Genomic DNA, 21,179 nt, shown 5'->3' on the forward strand with positions numbered 1-21,179 from the left:
ACTTGGTTACATTTATAAAAAGATGTGGAATATGAGGAACAAAAAATGGACAAGTTCCTGTTTGTATTTCCAGAGTAGTTTATACTGTGAAATCGACCAGCACAACTGCATCCTGGTCCTCATACTTGCGGGCTGTGCCACGATTGTATCAAGGTTTAGGTTAACAAGGCAAGTCTGTTTTCTCTGGTATTTCCTCATTTCAGGCCTATACCACAGCTACTGGCTAGTAGTAGATTTACAGAGTAGGCTATACTAGTACAGCGCATTGTGCAATGTCTTAATTTAAGGTGACAGACTTTGGTTTGATTTAAAAACAGTTCCGACCAAAGTAGGCGCGGAAGAGGGAATATCCACGATTTCCAACTCCACGAGGTGCTGCTACACCAACCGGAGTTATTAGTCACCTGTCTGTGTGACACGGAAACAAGGCGTGACTCTCAGTAACCTGTCATGGATTTACAAATAAATGGTCTGACTAACCTGAAGTGACGGCTGATGAAACTATAGTGACCGAAGCGGTGGAAGGCAACTTCGGTCGTAATTGAAACATGGGTAGGATTTGGTTTCTAAAGTATAACGAAGATATCGTTAAAGAATGCTGCGTGTTCAGTTTGTGAATGACTACGCGAAGGCGTAGCTTAGATAAACGTCTCTCTTATCACAGACAAAAGATAGCCACATCTAAATAATACCATTGCCTAGTCTATTTATCAAGGGCAGGTTTAAAATGTTTTTATTAGTTTCCGTATACTTCTTTTGGATTTTCAGAATAACATTATAATTAAACTTAGACGTAAACGTTTATTTTACAGTCATGGTTGTGAAGCAAGTGTAGCAAATAACCGAGGTGAAGTTAGTTTCATATTCGACATTCGACATTCGTCTCACATTCGGAAGACGCTACTTTGCAGCGCCGAGTTAGGGACCGGGTGAAAATTACCCATACAATTTTGAAAAATGATGACATTTATAATATTTGTATGACTATAAAACCTCAAACAAACAGCAGAGCATTCCAACAATGTCTGGCCTACTTCCAAACCCTTTACTTTTTTAATAAAACATTTAAAAAAATGATAGAAAATCGCTAATCTCTGAAAATAGCATGAAATCATTGATAATCTCAATAACTTTTTCAAACTTGGGTCAAAAAATCTCGAATATACACCAGATTATTCTAATAGTGTCTGGCCTACTTCCACACCCTTTACTTTTTCAATAAAACATTTAAAAAAATGATAGAAAATCGCTAATCTCTGAAAATAGCATGAAATCCTTGCTAATCTCAATATATTTTCCAAATTTGGGTCAAAAAATCTCAAATACACACCAGATTATTCTAATAGTGTCTGGCCTACTTCCACACCCTTTACTTTTTCAATAATGTTTTAAAAAAAATGATAGAAAATTGCTAATCTCTGAAAATAGCATGAAATTGTTGATAATCTCAATATCTTTTCCAGACTTGGGTCAAAAAATCTCTAATATACACCAGATTATTATAATAGTGTCTGTCCTACTTCCACACCCTTTACTTTTTCAATAAAACATTTTAAAAAATGATAGAAAATAAATCGCTAATCTCTGAAAATAGCATGAAATCTTCACTAATCTCAATCAATAACTTTTATGGAACCCCATATATATTATGATTACAGCCTTTGCTTATTTTCATTGCCTGTTTCTTTTTTATCTTAAGCGTGCATTTAAACACAGTGGCACAAGTTGTGGCAATGAGTTTTGCCAAACAAAGAACCAGATCTCTGACAATAAATGACAACACAACACCAGGCTTAGGTCTCAATCATGTCTCTCTCAGCTCTGAAAGCCGGAGGACCATCTTTTATAGGGCACAAGAATGTAAACATAGATTGTGACAGTCAGACAGTATTGACGTTACGACAGACTCAGAGAAAGAGATTCACTGCTCCGAACACCATGACAACTCTCAGACTAGAGAGTTCATATGGAGCTCTAATTGTAGTCATGACAAGGAACGTTTAGCCAGAACTTTCTCCTGACCCCGAACATCTATTAATCCTGACACATAGACACAATCTACTCTTATTAATAGCAAGTTTACATGAGAACTTACTAACTAGTATCCAATGACTAGTTCTATTGATAAGTGAATAATGTAAGCACATAGGAAATCCCAATTTCTTCATAACTCTTCTTTCATTGGCTCCCTTGCATAGACCTTGCGCGCGTGTGTGTGAGTGTTTGCGTCATCAACCCTAGTTGACCATATACAGTGCCCTCCAAAAGTATTGGAACAGTGAGGCCAATTCCTTTATTTTTGCTGTAGACTGAAAACATTTGGGCTTGACATCAAACGATGAATGTGAAACCAGAGATCAACGTTTCAGCTTTTATTTCCAGGTATTTACATCAGGATCTGATGCACAAATTAGAAAATATCACCTTTTTGTTCGAACCCACCCATTTGTCCCGTGAGCAAAAGTATTGGAACATATGACTGACAGGTGTGTTTTGTTGCCCAGGTGTGTCCTATTACATACATTATTCAATCAATAAATACCACTGAATGTCTACACTCAGGTTCAGATTGGGTAAGATAGGTTTTGTCTATGCAGACTGTATTCAGAGGTGAAAACAACATGAAAACCGGAGCGCTGTCTTTGGGTGAAAAACAAGCAATTGTGAGTCTTAGAGAAGATGGAAAATCAATCAGAGCCATTGCAGAAACATTGGCCATAGCCAGTACAACCATTTGGAATGTCCTGAAGAAGAAGAAAACTACTGGTGTACTAAGTAACAGACGTCGAACAGGTAGACCAAGGAAAACATCAGCAGTTGATGACAGAAACATTGTGAGAGCTGTAAAGAAAGACCCTAAAACAACTGTTAGTGAGATCAGCAACAACCTCCAGATGGCAGGAGTGAAGGTATCACTATCTACTGTTCGCAGAAGACTTCATGAACAAAAGTACAAGGGCTACACCAGAAGATGCAAACCACTCATTAGCAAGAAGAATAGGAAGGCCAGGCTGGAATTTGCCAAAAAGTACAGAGATGAACCTCAAAAATTCTGGGACAAAGTTTTATGGACTGATGAGACAAAGATTAACTTTTACCAAAGTGATGGAAAGGCTAAAGTTTGGAGAAAGAAAGGAACTGCTCATGATCCCAAACACACAAGCTCATCTGTGAAACACGGTGGAGGTAATGTCATGGCTTGGGCTTGCATGGCTTCTTCTAGGACGGGCTCATTAATCTTCATTGAGGATGTAACACATGATGGCAGCAGCAAAATGAACTCGGAAGTCTACAGAAACATTTTGTCTGCCAATTTAAGGAAAGATGCAACCAAACTGATTGGCAGAGCCTTCATCATGCAGCAAGATAACGACCCAAAACACACTGCCAAAACAACAAAGGAGTTCATCAGGGGCAAGAAATGGAAGGTATTAGACTGGCCAAGTCAATCTCCAGACTTAAACCCTATAGAGCATGCATTTTACCTGCTTAAGAGGAGACTGAAGGGAGGAACCCCACAAAACAAACAACAACTGAAAGAGGCTGCAGTGAAAGCCTGGGAAAGCATCAAAAAGGAAGAATGCAAAAGTTTGGTGACGTCAATGGGTCACAGACTTGCTGCAGTTATTGAAAGCAAAGGATTTGCAACTAAATATTAAGTCTTATTCACTTAAATATGTTTCTATATCTGTTCCAATACTTTTGCTCACATGACAAATGGGTGGATTCAAACAAAATGTGATATTTTCTTAGTTGTGCATCAGATCCTGATGTAAATACCTGGAAATAAAAGCTGAAACGTTGATCTCTGGTCTCACGTTCATTATTTGATGTCAAGCCCAAATGTTTTCAGTCTACAGCAAAAATAAAGGAATTCGCCTCACTGTTCCAATACTTTTGGAGGGCACTGTAGGTGTCAAGCAAATGGTCACCAGAGTTTGCGTCTCCATCTATTCCAGGTTTGGGAGTAGGCCTCTCTTTCCACACAAGGAATGCTGAACACAGTATCATTTTATACAGACTAAAAAAAGATACATCTTCAATTTTTCTGACAGGCAGACACTCAAAGTGATGGGGTGTGTCAAGGGGTTACATCAGAGTAATCTTACACATACCTCTCTCTCTAATTCGCGCTCTCTGTCTGTCTGTCTGTCTGTCTCTCTCTCTCTCTCTCTCTTGTGCCACTGTGTTTAAATGCACGCTTAAGATAAAAAAGAAACAGGCAATGAAAATAAGCAAAGGCTGTAATCATAATATATATGGGGTTCCATAAAAGTTATTGATTGAGATTAGTGAAGATTTCATGCTATTTTCAGAGATTAGCGATTTATTTTCTATCATTTTTTAAAATGTTTTATTGAAAAAGTAAAGGGTGTGGAAGTAGGACAGACACTATTATAATAATCTGGCGTATATTAGAGATTTTTTGACCCAAGTCTGGAAAAGATATTGAGATTATCAACGATTTCATGCTATTTTCAGAGATTAGCAATTTTCTATCATTTTTTTTAAAACATTATTGAAAAAGTAAAGGGTGTGGAAGTAGGCCAGACACTATTAGAATAATCTGGTGTGTATTTGAGATTTTTTGACCCAAATTTGGAAAATATATTGAGATTAGCAAGGATTTCATGCTATTTTCAGCGATTAGCGATTTTCTATCATTTTTTTAAATGTTTTATTGAAAACGTAAAGGGTGTGGAAGCAGGCCAGACACTATTAGAATAATCTGGTGTGTATTTGAGATTTTTTGACCCAAGTTTGGAAAAGATATTGAGATTATCAATGATTTCATGCTATTTTCAGAGATTAGCGATTTTCTATCATTTTTTTAAATGTTTTATTGAAAAAGTAAAGGGTGTGGAAGTAGGCCAGACACTATTAGAATAATCTGGTGTGTATTTGAGATTTTTTGACCCAAGTTTGGAAAAGATATTGAGATTAGCAAGGATTTCATGCTATTTTCAGAGATTAGCAATTTTCTATCATTTTTTTAAATGTTTTATTAAAAAAGTAAAGGGTGTGGAAGTAGGCCAGACACTATTAGAATAATCTGGTGTATATTCGAGATTTGTTGACCCAAGTTTGGAAAAGGTATTGAGATTAGCAAGGATTTCATGCTATTTTCAGAGATTAGCGATTTTCTATCATTTTTTTAAATGTTTTATTGAAAAAGTAAAGGGTGTGGAAGTAGGCCAGACACTATTAGAATAATATGGTGTGTATTTGAGATTTTTTGACCCAAGTTTGGAAAAAATATTGAGATTAGCAAGGATTTCATGCTATTTTCAGAGATTAGCGATTTTCTATCATTTTTTTAAATATTTTATTGAAAAAGTAAAGGGTGTGGAAGTAGGCCAGACACTATTAGAATAATATGGTGTATATTCGAGATTTTTTGACCCAAGTTTGAAAAAGTTATTGAGATTATCAATGATGTCATGCTATTTTCAGAGATTAGCGATTTTCTATCATTCTTTTAAATGTTTTATTGAAAAAGTAAAGGGTGTGGAAGTAGGCCAGACACTATTAGAATAATATGGTGTGTATTTGAGATTTTTTGACCCAAGTTTGGAAAAGATATTGAGATTAGCAAGGATTTCATGCTATTTTCAGAGATTAGCGATTTTCTATCATTTTTTTTAATGTTTTATTGAAAAAGTAAAGGGTGTGGAAGTAGGCCAGACACTATTAGAATAATATGGTGTATATTCGAGATTTTTTGACCCAAGTTTGAAAAAGTTATTGAGATTATCAATGATTTCATGCTATTTTCAGAGATTAGCGATTTTCTATCATTCTTTTAAATGTTTTATTGAAAAAGTAAAGGGTGTGGAAGTAGGCCAGACACTATTAGAATAATCTGGTGTGTATTTGAGATTTTTTGACCCAAGTTTGGAAAAGATATTGAGATTAGCAAGGATTTCATGCTATTTTCAGAGATTAGCGATTTTCTATCATTTTTTTAAATGTTTTATTGAAAAGGTAAAGGGTGTGGAAGTAGGCCAGACACTATTAGAATAATCTGGTGTGTATTTGAGATTTTTTGACCCAAGTTTGGAAAAGATATTGAGATTATCAATGATTTCATGCTATTTTCAGAGATTAGCGATTTTCTATCATTTTTTTAAATGTTTTATTGAAAAAGTAAAGGGTGTGGAAGTAGGCCAGACACTATTAGAATAATCTGGTGTATATTCGAGATTTTTTTAAACAAGTTTGAAAAAGTTATTGAGATTATCAATGATTTCATGCTATTTTCAGAGATTAGCGATTTTCTATCATTTTTTAAAATGTTTTATTGAAAAGGTAAAGGGTGTGGAAGTAGGCCAGACACTATTAGAATAATCTGGTGTGTATTTGAGATTTTTTGACCCAAGTTTGGAAAAGATATTGAGATTATCAATGATTTCATGCTATTTTCAGAGATTAGCGATTTTCTATCATTTTTTAAAATGTTTTATTGAAAAAGTAAAGGGTGTGGAAGTAGGCCAGACACTATTAGAATAATCTGGTGTGTATTTGAGATTTTTTGACCCAAGTTTGGAAAAGATATTGAGATTAGCAAGGATTTCATGCTATTTTCAGAGATTAGCGATTTTCTATCATTTTTTTAAATGTTTTATTGAAAAAGTAAAGGGTGTGGAAGTAGGCCAGACACTATTAGAATAATCTGGTGTGTATTTGAGATTTGTTGACCCAAGTTTGGAAAAGATATTGAGATTAGCAAGGATTTCATGCTATTTTCCGAGATTAGCGATTTTCTATCATTTTTTTAAATGTTTTATTGAAAAGGTAAAGGGTGTGGAAGTAGGCCAGACACTATTAGAATAATCTGGTGTATATTCGAGATTTTTTGACCCAAGTTTGGAAAAGGTATTGAGATTAGCAAGGATTTCATGCTATTTTCAGAGATTAGCGATTTTCTATCATTTTTTAAAATGTTTTATTGAAAAAGTAAAGGGTGTGGAAGTAGGCCAGACACTATTAGAATAATATGGTGTGTATTTGAGATTTTTTGACCCAAGTTTGGAAAAGATATTGAGATTAGCAAGGATTTCATGCTATTTTCAGAGATTAGCGATTTTCTATCATTTTTTTTTATGTTTTATTGAAAAAGTAAAGGGTGTGGAAGTAGGCCAGACACTATTAGAATAATATGGTGTATATTCGAGATTTTTTGACCCAAGTTTGAAAAAGTTATTGAGATTATCAATGATTTCATGCTATTTTCAGAGATTAGCGATTTTCTATCATTCTTTTAAATGTTTTATTGAAAAAGTAAAGGGTGTGGAAGTAGGCCAGACACTATTAGAATAATCTGGTGTGTATTTGAGATTTTTTGACCCAAGTTTGGAAAAGATATTGAGATTAGCAAGGATTTCATGCTATTTTCAGAGATTAGCGATTTTCTATCATTTTTTTAAATGTTTTATTGAAAACGTAAAGGGTGTGGAAGCAGGCCAGACACTATTAGAATAATCTGGTGTGTATTTGAGATTTTTTGACCCAAGTTTGGAAAAGATATTGAGATTATCAATGATTTCATGCTATTTTCAGAGATTAGCGATTTTCTATCATTTTTTTAAATGTTTTATTGAAAAAGTAAAGGGTGTGGAAGTAGGCCAGACACTATTAGAATAATCTGGTGTGTATTTGAGATTTTTTGACCCAAGTTTGGAAAAGATATTGAGATTAGCAAGGATTTCATGCTATTTTCAGAGATTAGCAATTTTCTATCATTTTTTTAAATGTTTTATTAAAAAAGTAAAGGGTGTGGAAGTAGGCCAGACACTATTAGAATAATCTGGTGTATATTCGAGATTTGTTGACCCAAGTTTGGAAAAGGTATTGAGATTAGCAAGGATTTCATGCTATTTTCAGAGATTAGCGATTTTCTATCATTTTTTTAAATGTTTTATTGAAAAAGTAAAGGGTGTGGAAGTAGGCCAGACACTATTAGAATAATATGGTGTGTATTTGAGATTTTTTGACCCAAGTTTGGAAAAAATATTGAGATTAGCAAGGATTTCATGCTATTTTCAGAGATTAGCGATTTTCTATCATTTTTTTAAATATTTTATTGAAAAAGTAAAGGGTGTGGAAGTAGGCCAGACACTATTAGAATAATATGGTGTATATTCGAGATTTTTTGACCCAAGTTTGAAAAAGTTATTGAGATTATCAATGATGTCATGCTATTTTCAGAGATTAGCGATTTTCTATCATTCTTTTAAATGTTTTATTGAAAAAGTAAAGGGTGTGGAAGTAGGCCAGACACTATTAGAATAATATGGTGTGTATTTGAGATTTTTTGACCCAAGTTTGGAAAAGATATTGAGATTAGCAAGGATTTCATGCTATTTTCAGAGATTAGCGATTTTCTATCATTTTTTTTAATGTTTTATTGAAAAAGTAAAGGGTGTGGAAGTAGACCAGACACTATTAGAATAATATGGTGTATATTCGAGATTTTTTGACCCAAGTTTGAAAAAGTTATTGAGATTATCAATGATTTCATGCTATTTTCAGAGATTAGCGATTTTCTATCATTCTTTTAAATGTTTTATTGAAAAAGTAAAGGGTGTGGAAGTAGGCCAGACACTATTAGAATAATCTGGTGTGTATTTGAGATTTTTTGACCCAAGTTTGGAAAAGATATTGAGATTAGCAAGGATTTCATGCTATTTTCAGAGATTAGCGATTTTCTATCATTTTTTTAAATGTTTTATTGAAAAGGTAAAGGGTGTGGAAGTAGGCCAGACACTATTAGAATAATCTGGTGTGTATTTGAGATTTTTTGACCCAAGTTTGGAAAAGATATTGAGATTATCAATGATTTCATGCTATTTTCAGAGATTAGCGATTTTCTATCATTTTTTTAAATGTTTTATTGAAAAAGTAAAGGGTGTGGAAGTAGGCCAGACACTATTAGAATAATCTGGTGTGTATTTGAGATTTTTTGACCCAAGTTTGGAAAAGATATTGAGATTAGCAAGGATTTCATGCTATTTTCAGAGATTAGCGATTTTCTATCATTTTTTTAAATGTTTTATTGAAAAGGTAAAGGGTGTGGAAGTAGGCCAGACACTATTAGAATAATATGGTGTATATTCGAGATTTTTTGACCCAAGTTTGAAAAGGTTATTGAGATTATCAATGATTTCATGCTATTTTCAGAGATTAGCGATTTTCTATCATTTTTTAAATGTTTTATTGAAAAAGTAAAGGGTGTGGAAGTAGGCCAGACACTATTAGAATAATCTGGTGTATATTCGAGATTTTTTTAAACAAGTTTGAAAAAGTTATTGAGATTATCAATGATTTCATGCTATTTTCAGAGATTAGCGATTTTCTATCATTTTTTAAAATGTTTTATTGAAAAGGTAAAGGGTGTGGAAGTAGGCCAGACACTATTAGAATAATCTGGTGTGTATTTGAGATTTTTTGACCCAAGTTTGGAAAAGATATTGAGATTATCAATGATTTCATGCTATTTTCAGAGATTAGCGATTTTCTATCATTTTTTAAAATGTTTTATTGAAAAAGTAAAGGGTGTGGAAGTAGGCCAGACACTACTAGAATAATCTGGTGTGTATTTGAGATTTTTTGACCCAAGTTTGGAAAAGATATTGAGATTAGCAAGGATTTCATGCTATTTTCAGAGATTAGCGATTTTCTATCATTTTTTTAAATGTTTTATTGAAAAAGTAAAGGGTGTGGAAGTAGGCCAGACACTATTAGAATAATCTGGTGTGTATTTGAGATTTGTTGACCCAAGTTTGGAAAAGATATTGAGATTAGCAAGGATTTCATGCTATTTTCCGAGATTAGCGATTTTCTATCATTTTTTTAAATGTTTTATTGAAAAAGTAAAGGGTGTGGAAGTAGGCCAGACACTATTAGAATAATCTGGTGTATATTCGAGATTTTTTGACCCAAGTTTGGAAAAGGTATTGAGATTAGCAAGGATTTCATGCTATTTTCAGAGATTAGCGATTTTCTATCATTTTTTAAAATGTTTTATTGAAAAAGTAAAGGGTGTGGAAGTAGGCCAGACACTATTAGAATAATATGGTGTGTATTTGAGATTTTTTGACCCAAGTTTGGAAAAGATATTGAGATTAGCAAGGATTTCATGCTATTTTCAGAGATTAGCGATTTTCTATCATTTTTTTTTATGTTTTATTGAAAAAGTAAAGGGTGTGGAAGTAGGCCAGACACTATTAGAATAATATGGTGTATATTCGAGATTTTTTGACCCAAGTTTGAAAAAGTTATTGAGATTATCAATGATTTCATGCTATTTTCAGAGATTAGCGATTTTCTATCATTCTTTTAAATGTTTTATTGAAAAAGTAAAGGGTGTGGAAGTAGGCCAGACACTATTAGAATAATCTGGTGTGTATTTGAGATTTTTTGACCCAAGTTTGGAAAAGATATTGAGATTAGCAAGGATTTCATGCTATTTTCAGAGATTAGCGATTTTCTATCATTTTTTTAAATGTTTTATTGAAAAGGTAAAGGGTGTGGAAGTAGGCCAGACACTATTAGAATAATATGGTGTATATTCGAGATTTTTTGACCCAAGTTTGAAAAGGTTATTGAGATTATCAATGATTTCATGCTATTTTCAGAGATTAGCGATTTTCTATCATTTTTTAAATGTTTTATTGAAAAAGTAAAGGGTGTGGAAGTAGGCCAGACACTATTAGAATAATCTGGTGTATATTCGAGATTTTTTTAAACAAGTTTGAAAAAGTTATTGAGATTATCAATGATTTCATGCTATTTTCAGAGATTAGCGATTTTCTATCATTTTTTAAAATGTTTTATTGAAAAGGTAAAGGGTGTGGAAGTAGGCCAGACACTATTAGAATAATCTGGTGTGTATTTGAGATTTTTTGACCCAAGTTTGGAAAAGATATTGAGATTATCAATGATTTCATGCTATTTTCAGAGATTAGCGATTTTCTATCATTTTTTAAAATGTTTTATTGAAAAAGTAAAGGGTGTGGAAGTAGGCCAGACACTATTAGAATAATCTGGTGTGTATTTGAGATTTTTTGACCCAAGTTTGGAAAAGATATTGAGATTAGCAAGGATTTCATGCTATTTTCAGAGATTAGCGATTTTCTATCATTTTTTTAAATGTTTTATTGAAAAAGTAAAGGGTGTGGAAGTAGGCCAGACACTATTAGAATAATCTGGTGTGTATTTGAGATTTTTTGACCCAAGTTTGGAAAAGATATTGAGATTAGCAAGGATTTCATGCTATTTTCCGAGATTAGCGATTTTCTATCGATTTTTTAAATGTTTTATTGAAAAAGTAAAGGGTGTGGAAGTAGGCCAGACACTATTAGAATAATCTGGTGTATATTCGAGATTTTTTGACCCAAGTTTGGAAAAGGTATTGAGATTAGCAAGGATTTCATGCTATTTTCAGAGATTAGCGATTTTCTATCATTTTTTAAAATGTTTTATTGAAAAAGTAAAGGGTGTGGAAGTAGGCCAGACACTATTAGAATAATATGGTGTGTATTTGAGATTTTTTGACCCAAGTTTGGAAAAGATATTGAGATTAGCAAGGATTTCATGCTATTTTCAGAGATTAGCGATTTTCTATCATTTTTTTTAATGTTTTATTGAAAAAGTAAAGGGTGTGGAAGTAGGCCAGACACTATTAGAATAATATGGTGTATATTCGAGATTTTTTGACCCAAGTTTGAAAAAGTTATTGAGATTATCAATGATTTCATGCTATTTTCAGAGATTAGCGATTTTCTATCATTCTTTTAAATGTTTTATTGAAAAAGTAAAGGGTGTGGAAGTAGGCCAGACACTATTATAATAATCTGGTGTGTATTTGAGATTTTTTGACCCAAGTTTGGAAAAGATATTGAGATTAGCAAGGATTTCATGCTATTTTCAGAGATTAGCGATTTTCTATCATTTTTTTAAATGTTTTATTGAAAAGGTAAAGGGTGTGGAAGTAGGCCAGACACTATTAGAATAATATGGTGTATATTCGAGATTTTTTGACCCAAGTTTGAAAAGGTTATTGAGATTATCAATGATTTCATGCTATTTTCAGAGATTAGCGATTTTCTATCATTTTTTAAATGTTTTATTGAAAAAGTAAAGGGTGTGGAAGTAGGCCAGACACTATTAGAATAATCTGGTGTATATTCGAGATTTTTTTAAACAAGTTTGAAAAAGTTATTGAGATTATCAATGATTTCATGCTATTTTCAGAGATTAGCGATTTTCTATCATTTTTTAAAATGTTTTATTGAAAAGGTAAAGGGTGTGGAAGTAGGCCAGACACTATTAGAATAATCTGGTGTGTATTTGAGATTTTTTGACCCAAGTTTGGAAAAGATATTGAGATTATCAATGATTTCATGCTATTTTCAGAGATTAGCGATTTTCTATCATTTTTTAAAATGTTTTATTGAAAAAGTAAAGGGTGTGGAAGTAGGCCAGACACTATTAGAATAATCTGGTGTGTATTTGAGATTTTTTGACCCAAGTTTGGAAAAGATATTGAGATTAGCAAGGATTTCATGCTATTTTCAGAGATTAGCGATTTTCTATCATTTTTTTAAATGTTTTATTGAAAAAGTAAAGGGTGTGGAAGTAGGCCAGACACTATTAGAATAATCTGGTGTGTATTTGAGATTTTTTGACCCAAGTTTGGAAAAGATATTGAGATTAGCAAGGATTTCATGCTATTTTCAGAGATTAGCGATTTTCTATCATTTTTTTAAATGTTTTATTGAAAAAGTAAAGGGTGTGGAAGTAGGCCAGACACTATTAGAATAATATGGTGTATATTCGAGATTTTTTGACCCAAGTTTGAAAAAGTTATTGAGATTATCAATGATTTCATGCTATTTTCAGAGATTAGCGATTTTCTATCATTCTTTTAAATGTTTTATTGAAAAAGTAAAGGGTGTGGAAGTAGGCCAGACACTATTAGAATAATATGGTGTATATTCGAGATTTTTTGACCCAAGTTTGAAAAAGTTATTGAGATTATCAATGATTTCATGCTATTTTCAGAGATTAGCGATTTTCTATCATTTTTTTAATGTTTTATTGAAAAAGTAAAGGGTGTGGAAGTAGGCCAGACACTATTAGAATAATCTGGTGTATATTCGAGATTTTTTTAAACAAGTTTGAAAAGGTTATTGAGATTATCAATGATTTCATGCTATTTTCAGAGATTAGCGATTTTCTATCATTTTTTAAAATGTTTTATTGAAAAAGTAAAGGGTGTGGAAGTAGGCCAGACACTATTAGAATAATCTGGTGTGTATTTGAGATTTTTTGACCCAAGTTTGGAAAAGATATTGAGATTATCAATGATTTCATGCTATTTTCAGAGATTAGCGATTTTCTATCATTTTTTTAAATGTTTTATTGAAAAAGTAAAGGGTGTGGAAGTAGGCCAGACACTATTAGAATAATCTGGTGTGTATTTGAGATTTTTTGACCCAAATTTGGAAAAGATATTGAGATTAGCAAGGATTTCATGCTATTTTCAGAGATTAGCGATTTTCTATCATTTTTTTAAATGTTTTATTGAAAAGGTAAAGGGTGTGGAAGTAGGCCAGACACTATTAGAATAATATGGCGTATATTCGAGATTTTTTGACCCAAGTTTGAAAAGGTTATTGAGATTATCAATGATTTCATGCTATTTTCAGAGATTAGCGATTTTCTATCATTTTTTAAATGTTGTATTGAAAAAGTAAAGGGTTTGGAAGTAGGCCAGACACTATTAGAATAATCTGGTGTATATTCGAGATTTTTTTAAACAAGTTTGAAAAAGTTATTGAGATTATCAATGATTTCATGCTATTTTCAGAGATTAGCGATTTTCTATCATTTTTTAAAATGTTTTATTGAAAAGGTAAAGGGTGTGGAAGTAGGCCAGACACTATTAGAATAATCTGGTGTATATTCGAGATTTTTTGACCCAAGTTTGGAAAAGGTATTGAGATTAGCAAGGATTTCATGCTATTTTCAGAGATTAGCGATTTTCTATCATTTTTTAAAATGTTTTATTGAAAAAGTAAAGGGTGTGGAAGTAGGCCAGACACTATTAGAATAATATGGTGTGTATTTGAGATTTTTTGACCCAAGTTTGGAAAAGATATTGAGATTAGCAAGGATTTCATGCTATTTTCAGAGATTAGCGATTTTCTATCATTTTTTTTAATGTTTTATTGAAAAAGTAAAGGGTGTGGAAGTAGGCCAGACACTATTAGAATAATATGGTGTATATTCGAGATTTTTTGACCCAAGTTTGAAAAAGTTATTGAGATTATCAATGATTTCATGCTATTTTCAGAGATTAGCGATTTTCTATCATTTTTTTAAATGTTTTATTGAAAAGGTAAAGGGAGTGGAAGTAGGCCAGACACTATTAGAATAATCTGGTGTATATTCGAGATTTTTTTAAACAAGTTTGAAAAAGTTATTGAGATTATCAATGATTTCATGCTATTTTCAGAGATTAGCGATTTTCTATCATTTTTTTAAATATTTTATTGAAAAAGTAAAGGGTTTGGAAGTAGGCCAGACATTGTTGGAATGCTCTGCTGTTTGTTTGAGATTTTATAGTCATACAAATATTATAAATGTCATCATTTTTCAAAATTGTATGGGTAATTTTTACCCGGTCCCTAACTCGGCGCTGCAAAGTAGCGTCTTCCGAATGTGAGATGAATGTCGAATGTCGAATATGAAACTAACTTCACCTCGCTTAGCAAATAAACAATGCAGAGTTGTAATTCCCATCAACTTTGCCCGTTTTCAAATTACAGACTACTTTGACGTTGATGAAAGTAGAAAATAATGACATTTACATATAATACTAATTACATAACTAATAACCTTTCAGTATGAAGACAACCATAAGTTATTGCCTATAGCCCACATGCGGTTAACAATGGGCACTTCATGACACTCGTCTCCTGATCTAATTCAATGACCATGATCTTGTGATGTCTTGTCACTCGGTACAAGAACTATAGTCTACCAACTCTTTGAAAGCCTATTTTATTGTTGTTTTGTCTTTTGAAGATATTTTTCACTGAGTTCATTTTCTGTGTTTCGCTCGAAGATGTTTACACACAAGGTCTTGTTTTAGCCAAAATTATAAATAGGTTCAGATAGCAGTTTCCGTCTATTGTCGAATTACAGTTCCTGGAGAACTACGGTCAACAATTGCCTGATATAAATTTTCACATCAGGCTATACATTTTTTATTTATAGCTGTGTAATAATTAAAAGTACTGACTCCTCTTTTGTTTTGCTGTGTCCAAACAATTATGTAAATTAATTTAAATATATATACTATTATTTTTTACAAATACCATCATGTCAGTGTAAAATAATATTTTTGCTACACATTTGCTCTATACACTTTTTTATAAACAAGAACTTAAGAATTATACATTTTCATATATTGTCTGTTTCAGTCACAGTGGTTCCGCGCTTGCAGTGGGGAGCGGTGGCCCCTCGGTGCCGTAAAAATTTGAAGGGTCCAGCCCAGAGAGCTGTGATACACCACACTGCGCTGAGCTACTGTGAGAGTCCCTGTGAATGTGTGGCAGAGCTCACCCGCATCCAGACAATGCACATGCAAGACAGAGACTTTGATGACATTGGATACAAGTATGCAAATCCTGTCCTTCCGTGTAACCTAAGGTTAAGGCATGACTAAATGTAGAATTAATAATATAATTTAGTTAGAACTGATACACAAAAATGTATTGCTTCAAATACAAAAATGATATGCTCTGTTTTAAACACAATTGGACTATGAGATATTTACTGATATTGGTATTGATTTATTTCAGCTTTCTTGTCGGTGGAGATGGTACTGTGTATGAGGGTCGTGGTTGGGGTATAGTCGGAGCACATGCCAAGGAAAACAACCATGATTCTGTTGGCATTGCATTGTTGGGCAACTTCAACAGTAAGAAAAATACAAATTATAGTAAGATAGGACATACATAATGTAAGGAGAATGTTTTATCCATGAATTGTGCTGTATAGTGGTTCGAATACATGTTTTTCTATATTTTAGTTGATAGCCCCAGTCCTGCTGCCTTGTCTTCTGTCAGACAGCTTCTGCTGCACGGGATTTCACAGGGATATCTGGACACTAGATATATCCTACTTGGACACAGTGACTTGAGAGACACTGAATGCCCAGGCAAACGACTTTATGCTTCTCTACATCAATGCAAGCCTACCGATTTTTGATTTTGGAAGTGATTTATGTTCCACTAGGTGAAGCAACAGTTTTTTGGCCATAACCCTTGGATTAAGCTTGGCACATTATGATTTCTCACTGGAATAGAAAATGAACTATACTGATATATAATTCATTCATACATTTATTAAATTTAATTTTTTTGTATTTAAGTAACAATCATGAGCTGTTTTATGAAGTTGAAAACAACATGACCGAAATATTAACTTATGACTGAAAGTACTAGTTTAACATTTGTATGGTGTTCGGATCTCTTGAACCCTGTTCAATTCACACACACATGTTCACATATTTTTTCAACCATAGCTCATTTTCTGTAAAGACATCTCCAATTGAAGTGTAATTAAAGTTAAGAAAAAAGGTGCCTTTCATTATGTTGCAGCCACCCTAGTGTGTGAAACCAAAACGTTGAATGGGGGCACATGTGCAATGTTATACAACATTATTTTGATGCAGGCCTACAGCTCTGGAAATAATTGAGAGACCACTGCACCTTTTTCTTTCATTTTCAACAGACCTCGGCCTCTTAAATTGTACCCTTCCGTTTCTCACTCAAAATTGTCCTTCTCAACTTTTTTGAAATTTAAGGAAAAGGTGCGGTGGGTTCGTAATTTTTTCCAGAGCTGTAGCCTATAGATAAATTGAAAAACATTTCCCAAATTCCACACCAGCGGCGTCCAAATTGGGGATTGGCATACATACATTTTTATGGTTGCATTGTTTTAAATCCCAAATAATGGGTCATCAAACCTGCGATCACTGGAATAGTAACAAAACACAAACACTATAAGCTTATGATACCTATGGCAGTGTGCGCAACATTCCCGACATGTGCTCACTTGCATCGCATGTGGATTGTGGAGGGACCCCATATCAAATTAAGAAAAGAGTGAAAGCGTTGAACAGTAACAGTTGCTTTATCCTGTAACACATTTTACCTGTCAACTGTTGGGCAGGATTGCCCTCGAGGTATAGACATAACAAGCTGGGAGCTGTCCCCATAACCATTCCTTGATTCTTTAAAGGTTTTCGAGTTGTTTGTTTGCTTAGAGCCTACTTTACGAGTTTACCCTTGGATTAGTTACACACCTTCACTTAATTCGTCTTTTGAGAGACTGATTGCCAAGTTATTGTGAAAACAGATAGAAAGGGAAGGAGGCGGTCCCAGGGCGAAACTCAGGTGAAAGGCTTGAGTTTCACGCTCTTCGGAAGTATTATAATTGAACCTGGAAGTTCATCGATCAGTCAACGAGATTGGCAGAGCACAAAAGTGATACTAAGCTTTGGTTGGCCATGCGCATCTGTTTGAGTAGGTTAGAAGACGTGTGCACGGGTGGTGCTCAAGTGTATTTTTCGAACATTTTTTAACACTTTTTCGGACACTTTCACCGTGCTTTATTTCTAGAATTCAAGACATTGCTCATTTCAGGCATTGCAAAGGGCTGATGATGAACATGGAGGATTTAAAAGCCCCCGTCAGATTTTTTCACAAATCTTCATTCAGCATCAGTAGCCTGCTATTCCAACGTGAGGGGGTGATGAGCGAGGTCGGCGCCGCACTGGAAGAGAACCTCTCCCGGAACAATAAGCCCCTGTCCCGAAAGCAGTGTTTTGGAGAGCCATCTAAAAATAAAGATACCGGCGGTCAAGATGAAAAATGTAGCTTCCATGAGGACAAACGCAGTGACACCAAAGTAAAACATTTGTCAAGAAAAAACGGAGAGCAAGTTGCGGGAGAAAGGAAGATAAATGGAGGGGTAGAAGGGAAATCTACACCCGAGAAACCTCCGTTTAGCTATAACGCACTTATCATGATGGCCATCCGCCAAAGCCCGGAGAGAAGGCTTACACTCAACGGAATTTATGAGTTCATTATGGGGAACTTTCCTTACTATCAAGACAACAGACAAGGCTGGCAAAATTCAATCCGACACAACCTGAGCCTAAATAAGTGTTTCGTGAAAGTACCACGCCACTATGATGACCCAGGCAAAGGCAACTACTGGATGCTTGACCCCTCAAGTGACGATGTGTTCATTGGTGGCACTACTGGCAAACTCCGGCGGCGTGCAGCAGTGAGCTCCAGAACGAAGCTTGCTATTAAAAGAGGTGCCCGTTTAACATCCACCTCCGCAGCCGGTCTTACATTTGCAGGGTCATTTTACTGGCCTGTGCCATCTTTTTTAGCTCTACAACCACCCGCTCACCCACACCCGGGCGGAGGGCCATACGTAGGGCATCATCATTCCAATTATGCCACTTCGGTTCTCTCACAACGGTCACATCACATGACTTCCAGTTCTGGAGCCGACCGTCTGTTCCAAACAAACCAGGAGACGTCTTATTTTGGAGTGAGTTGTGCACAATCCCATCGCCACCAGATGAGCGCAGCGGCAGCTACAACGTTTACATCCTCGTCGCTACCTTGCGCTTTGTCTCTCCCTAATCCTTGCTCCCTCAACATGCTCTCTGGACAAGCCAGTTACTTTTACGCGCACCAGGTGCCTCGTTCAGCGACCTTCGGTATGTGCCAAGAAGATCCCTCCGTCTCCAAGACATCTCAAGTTGGACACTTGTCATCAAAGAATCCACCGTCGGAATATTTAGGAAGTCTTTATGCAGAGTTCCCTAATTATTTTCCTTCAAGTAGCCCCACGAGCTCCATTTCGTGGGATGCAGGGAAATGATTAATTTAACTTGAAAACATAGATAAAGAGTATGCGTAATTGTCTGTTTTAGTCCATTGCTTGTACATTTGTCATGGCCTATCTTATCAATTTGTCATAGACAATAAAATCAACTTGAACTGCATAGATAATAGTTTAGAATTGTGACTTTAATGCTTGGGCATAAAACGAATCAAAAAGAAAATATTTGTACATTGCAGCTTGCAGTGAAAGAATAGCTTTTAATGTAGGCTGTGCTATTGAAATTACCCACTATATTTATTTTGCGCATACCGAAATGTAGCCTAGCTATATTTTGGTTTAAAACGCATAGCCTACTGTGCCGTGTTAGTGTAAAAAAAATCATTCGAGTTATGATTTTAAGGATTTACAAAAGCGAATTCCGCAGGACCGACGCCAAATGTGACAACCCTTAAATCAATTCTCGTTTTAAACTAAACTAAAAAAAAAAGAAAACAAATATGACATAAATAGGTCCGAACTTGGTGTTCGATATTTTAATAATTGTATGCTTTGTCTTATAGCCTATATCTTTGCACAAACTGCATGCACTTTCTTTGAGACCTGTCTTTACATATCCCATGTTTTCTTTATCTTCCCTCAAAGTATTGTGGCTTTGTGTGTTGTGCGTAATTGTGTCGTTTCGCTGTTTTATTAACTCATTAAAAGTTCTTTATTAACAAATCCCTCAGTGGTCTGAAACACAAATTAATGTCTGATTACGGTTTTCAATAGCACGTAAATGTTGCACCGATAAACTGTTTAAAATGTTTATAAAACTGGAACACATAGGCGCTTACCCATATTTGATTACAAGTGGGATGACGTCTAATCTCTCAATACAATAGTAGTTGAGTTTTTGAAACTGACTTCTTAGCCCATTTGCTATTGTGGAGCAGTTTTTAATTCAATGATTAGACTTTTTTGCATTATGGTTTATTAGAATTTAGCTTTAGGCCTTTATTCGCTTACCATAGAGCTCTTATGGTCTGCATTACAATTAGCCAAACTTTGTGGTTATACCACAGTAAAGGCCTATTTCAGCTACCAATTAAGAGGATACCCAGCTAACATAGTTACGTTGCCCTTACGTTGCCGCAACGTCAATCGTTGACCAAACATACGTTGCCGCAACGTCTTTGGCGACGTTGCGGGACCGTGCATCTGTGGGGCGCCAGTAGGTTGCCGCAACGTCATCTTGTGACGTTGCCAGTCCGTAACCGCAACGTCGTGGCAACGTTATTTTCCGACGTTGCCAGTCCGTAACCGCGACCTCCTAGCAACGTAATTTTGTGACGTTGCTAGTACGTAACTGCGACGTTAAGGATTTACTTAAATATTAAGTAACATATTTCATATGCAGACCTCATTTTCCCAGAAGGCTACTTGTTTTGGTATAATAGATAGCCAACGTTCTAAAAATCATAAACGAGGCAGCATTTCAGAATCAGAAAGTGTTTTAATCGCCATGAAAGTTTGCACAGACAAGGAATTTACTTTGGCAGGAAGGTATATACATTCACCATATAGGAATCCTAAATATGTGGTCTACCTATACTAAAGGGGAGTCAGATGGCTGATCGGTTGGGGAATCAGGCTATTAAATCAGAAGGTTGCCAAATGATGTGTCCTTGGGCAAGGCACTTCACCTTACTTTCCTCCAGGGAATATCCCTGTACTTACTGTAAATAAGAGCGTCTGCTAAAATGACAATGCACAAAGTATGCATGTAACATTTACAATAAAAACTAAAATGGCCAAAATATATACAGTGCCCTCCAAAAGTATTGGAACAGTGAGGCGAATTCCTTTATTTTTGCTGTAGACTGAAAACATTTGGGCTTGACATCAAATAATGAACGTGAGACCAGAGATCAACGTTTCAGCTTTTATTTCCAGGTATTTACATCAGGATCTGATGCACAACTAAGAAAATATCACATTTTGTTTGAATCCACCCATTTGTCATGTGAGCAAAAGTATTGGAACAGATATACTTAAAACATATTTAAGTGAATAAGACTTAATATTTAGTTGCAAATCCTTTGCTTTCAATAACTGCAGCAAGTCTGTGACCCATTGACGTCACCAAACTTTTGCATTCTTCCTTTTTGATGCTTTCCCAGGCTTTCACTGCAGCCTCTTTCAGTTGTTGTTTGTTTTGTGGGGTTCCTCCCTTCAGTCTCCTCTTAAGCAGGTAA

At 34.7% G+C, this 21,179-nt stretch overlaps 2 protein-coding genes across 2 annotated transcripts; both read left to right on the forward strand.

The window, feature by feature from the left end:
- The first annotated feature begins 90 nt into the window (after window positions 1–90).
- pglyrp5 (peptidoglycan recognition protein 5) lies at window positions 91–16,450 on the forward strand. The gene is made up of 4 exons (XM_047036539.1): window positions 91–552; window positions 15,492–15,687; window positions 15,873–15,991; window positions 16,103–16,450. The coding sequence occupies exons 1-4, from the start codon at window positions 549–551 to the stop codon at window positions 16,279–16,281; spliced, it is 498 nt and encodes a 165-aa protein (XP_046892495.1). The 5' UTR covers window positions 91–548; the 3' UTR covers window positions 16,282–16,450.
- Window positions 16,451–16,556: 106 nt separating this feature from the next.
- foxg1c (forkhead box G1c) lies at window positions 16,557–20,119 on the forward strand. The gene has a single exon (XM_047036538.1). It carries the CDS (start codon window positions 17,737–17,739, stop codon window positions 18,976–18,978), a length of 1,242 nt encoding a protein of 413 aa, XP_046892494.1. The 5' UTR covers window positions 16,557–17,736; the 3' UTR covers window positions 18,979–20,119.
- Window positions 20,120–21,179: the final 1,060 nt, after the last annotated feature.

Source organism: Hypomesus transpacificus, chromosome 15, assembly GCF_021917145.1.
Source record: "Hypomesus transpacificus isolate Combined female chromosome 15, fHypTra1, whole genome shotgun sequence".
Taxonomy (NCBI): domain Eukaryota; kingdom Metazoa; phylum Chordata; class Actinopteri; order Osmeriformes; family Osmeridae; genus Hypomesus; species Hypomesus transpacificus.

Bases quoted from the DNA above. Each gene is read 5' to 3' on its own strand.
- foxg1c (XM_047036538.1), top strand. From the start codon at position 17,737: ATGATGAACATGGAGGATTTAAAAGCCCCCGTCAGATTTTTTCACAAA.
- pglyrp5 (XM_047036539.1), top strand. The intron at 15,688-15,872 runs GTATGCAAATCC...GATTTATTTCAG, and splicing joins TTTGATGACATTGGATACAA to CTTTCTTGTCGGTGGAGATG. The intron at 15,992-16,102 runs GTAAGAAAAATA...TCTATATTTTAG, and splicing joins ATTGTTGGGCAACTTCAACA to TTGATAGCCCCAGTCCTGCT.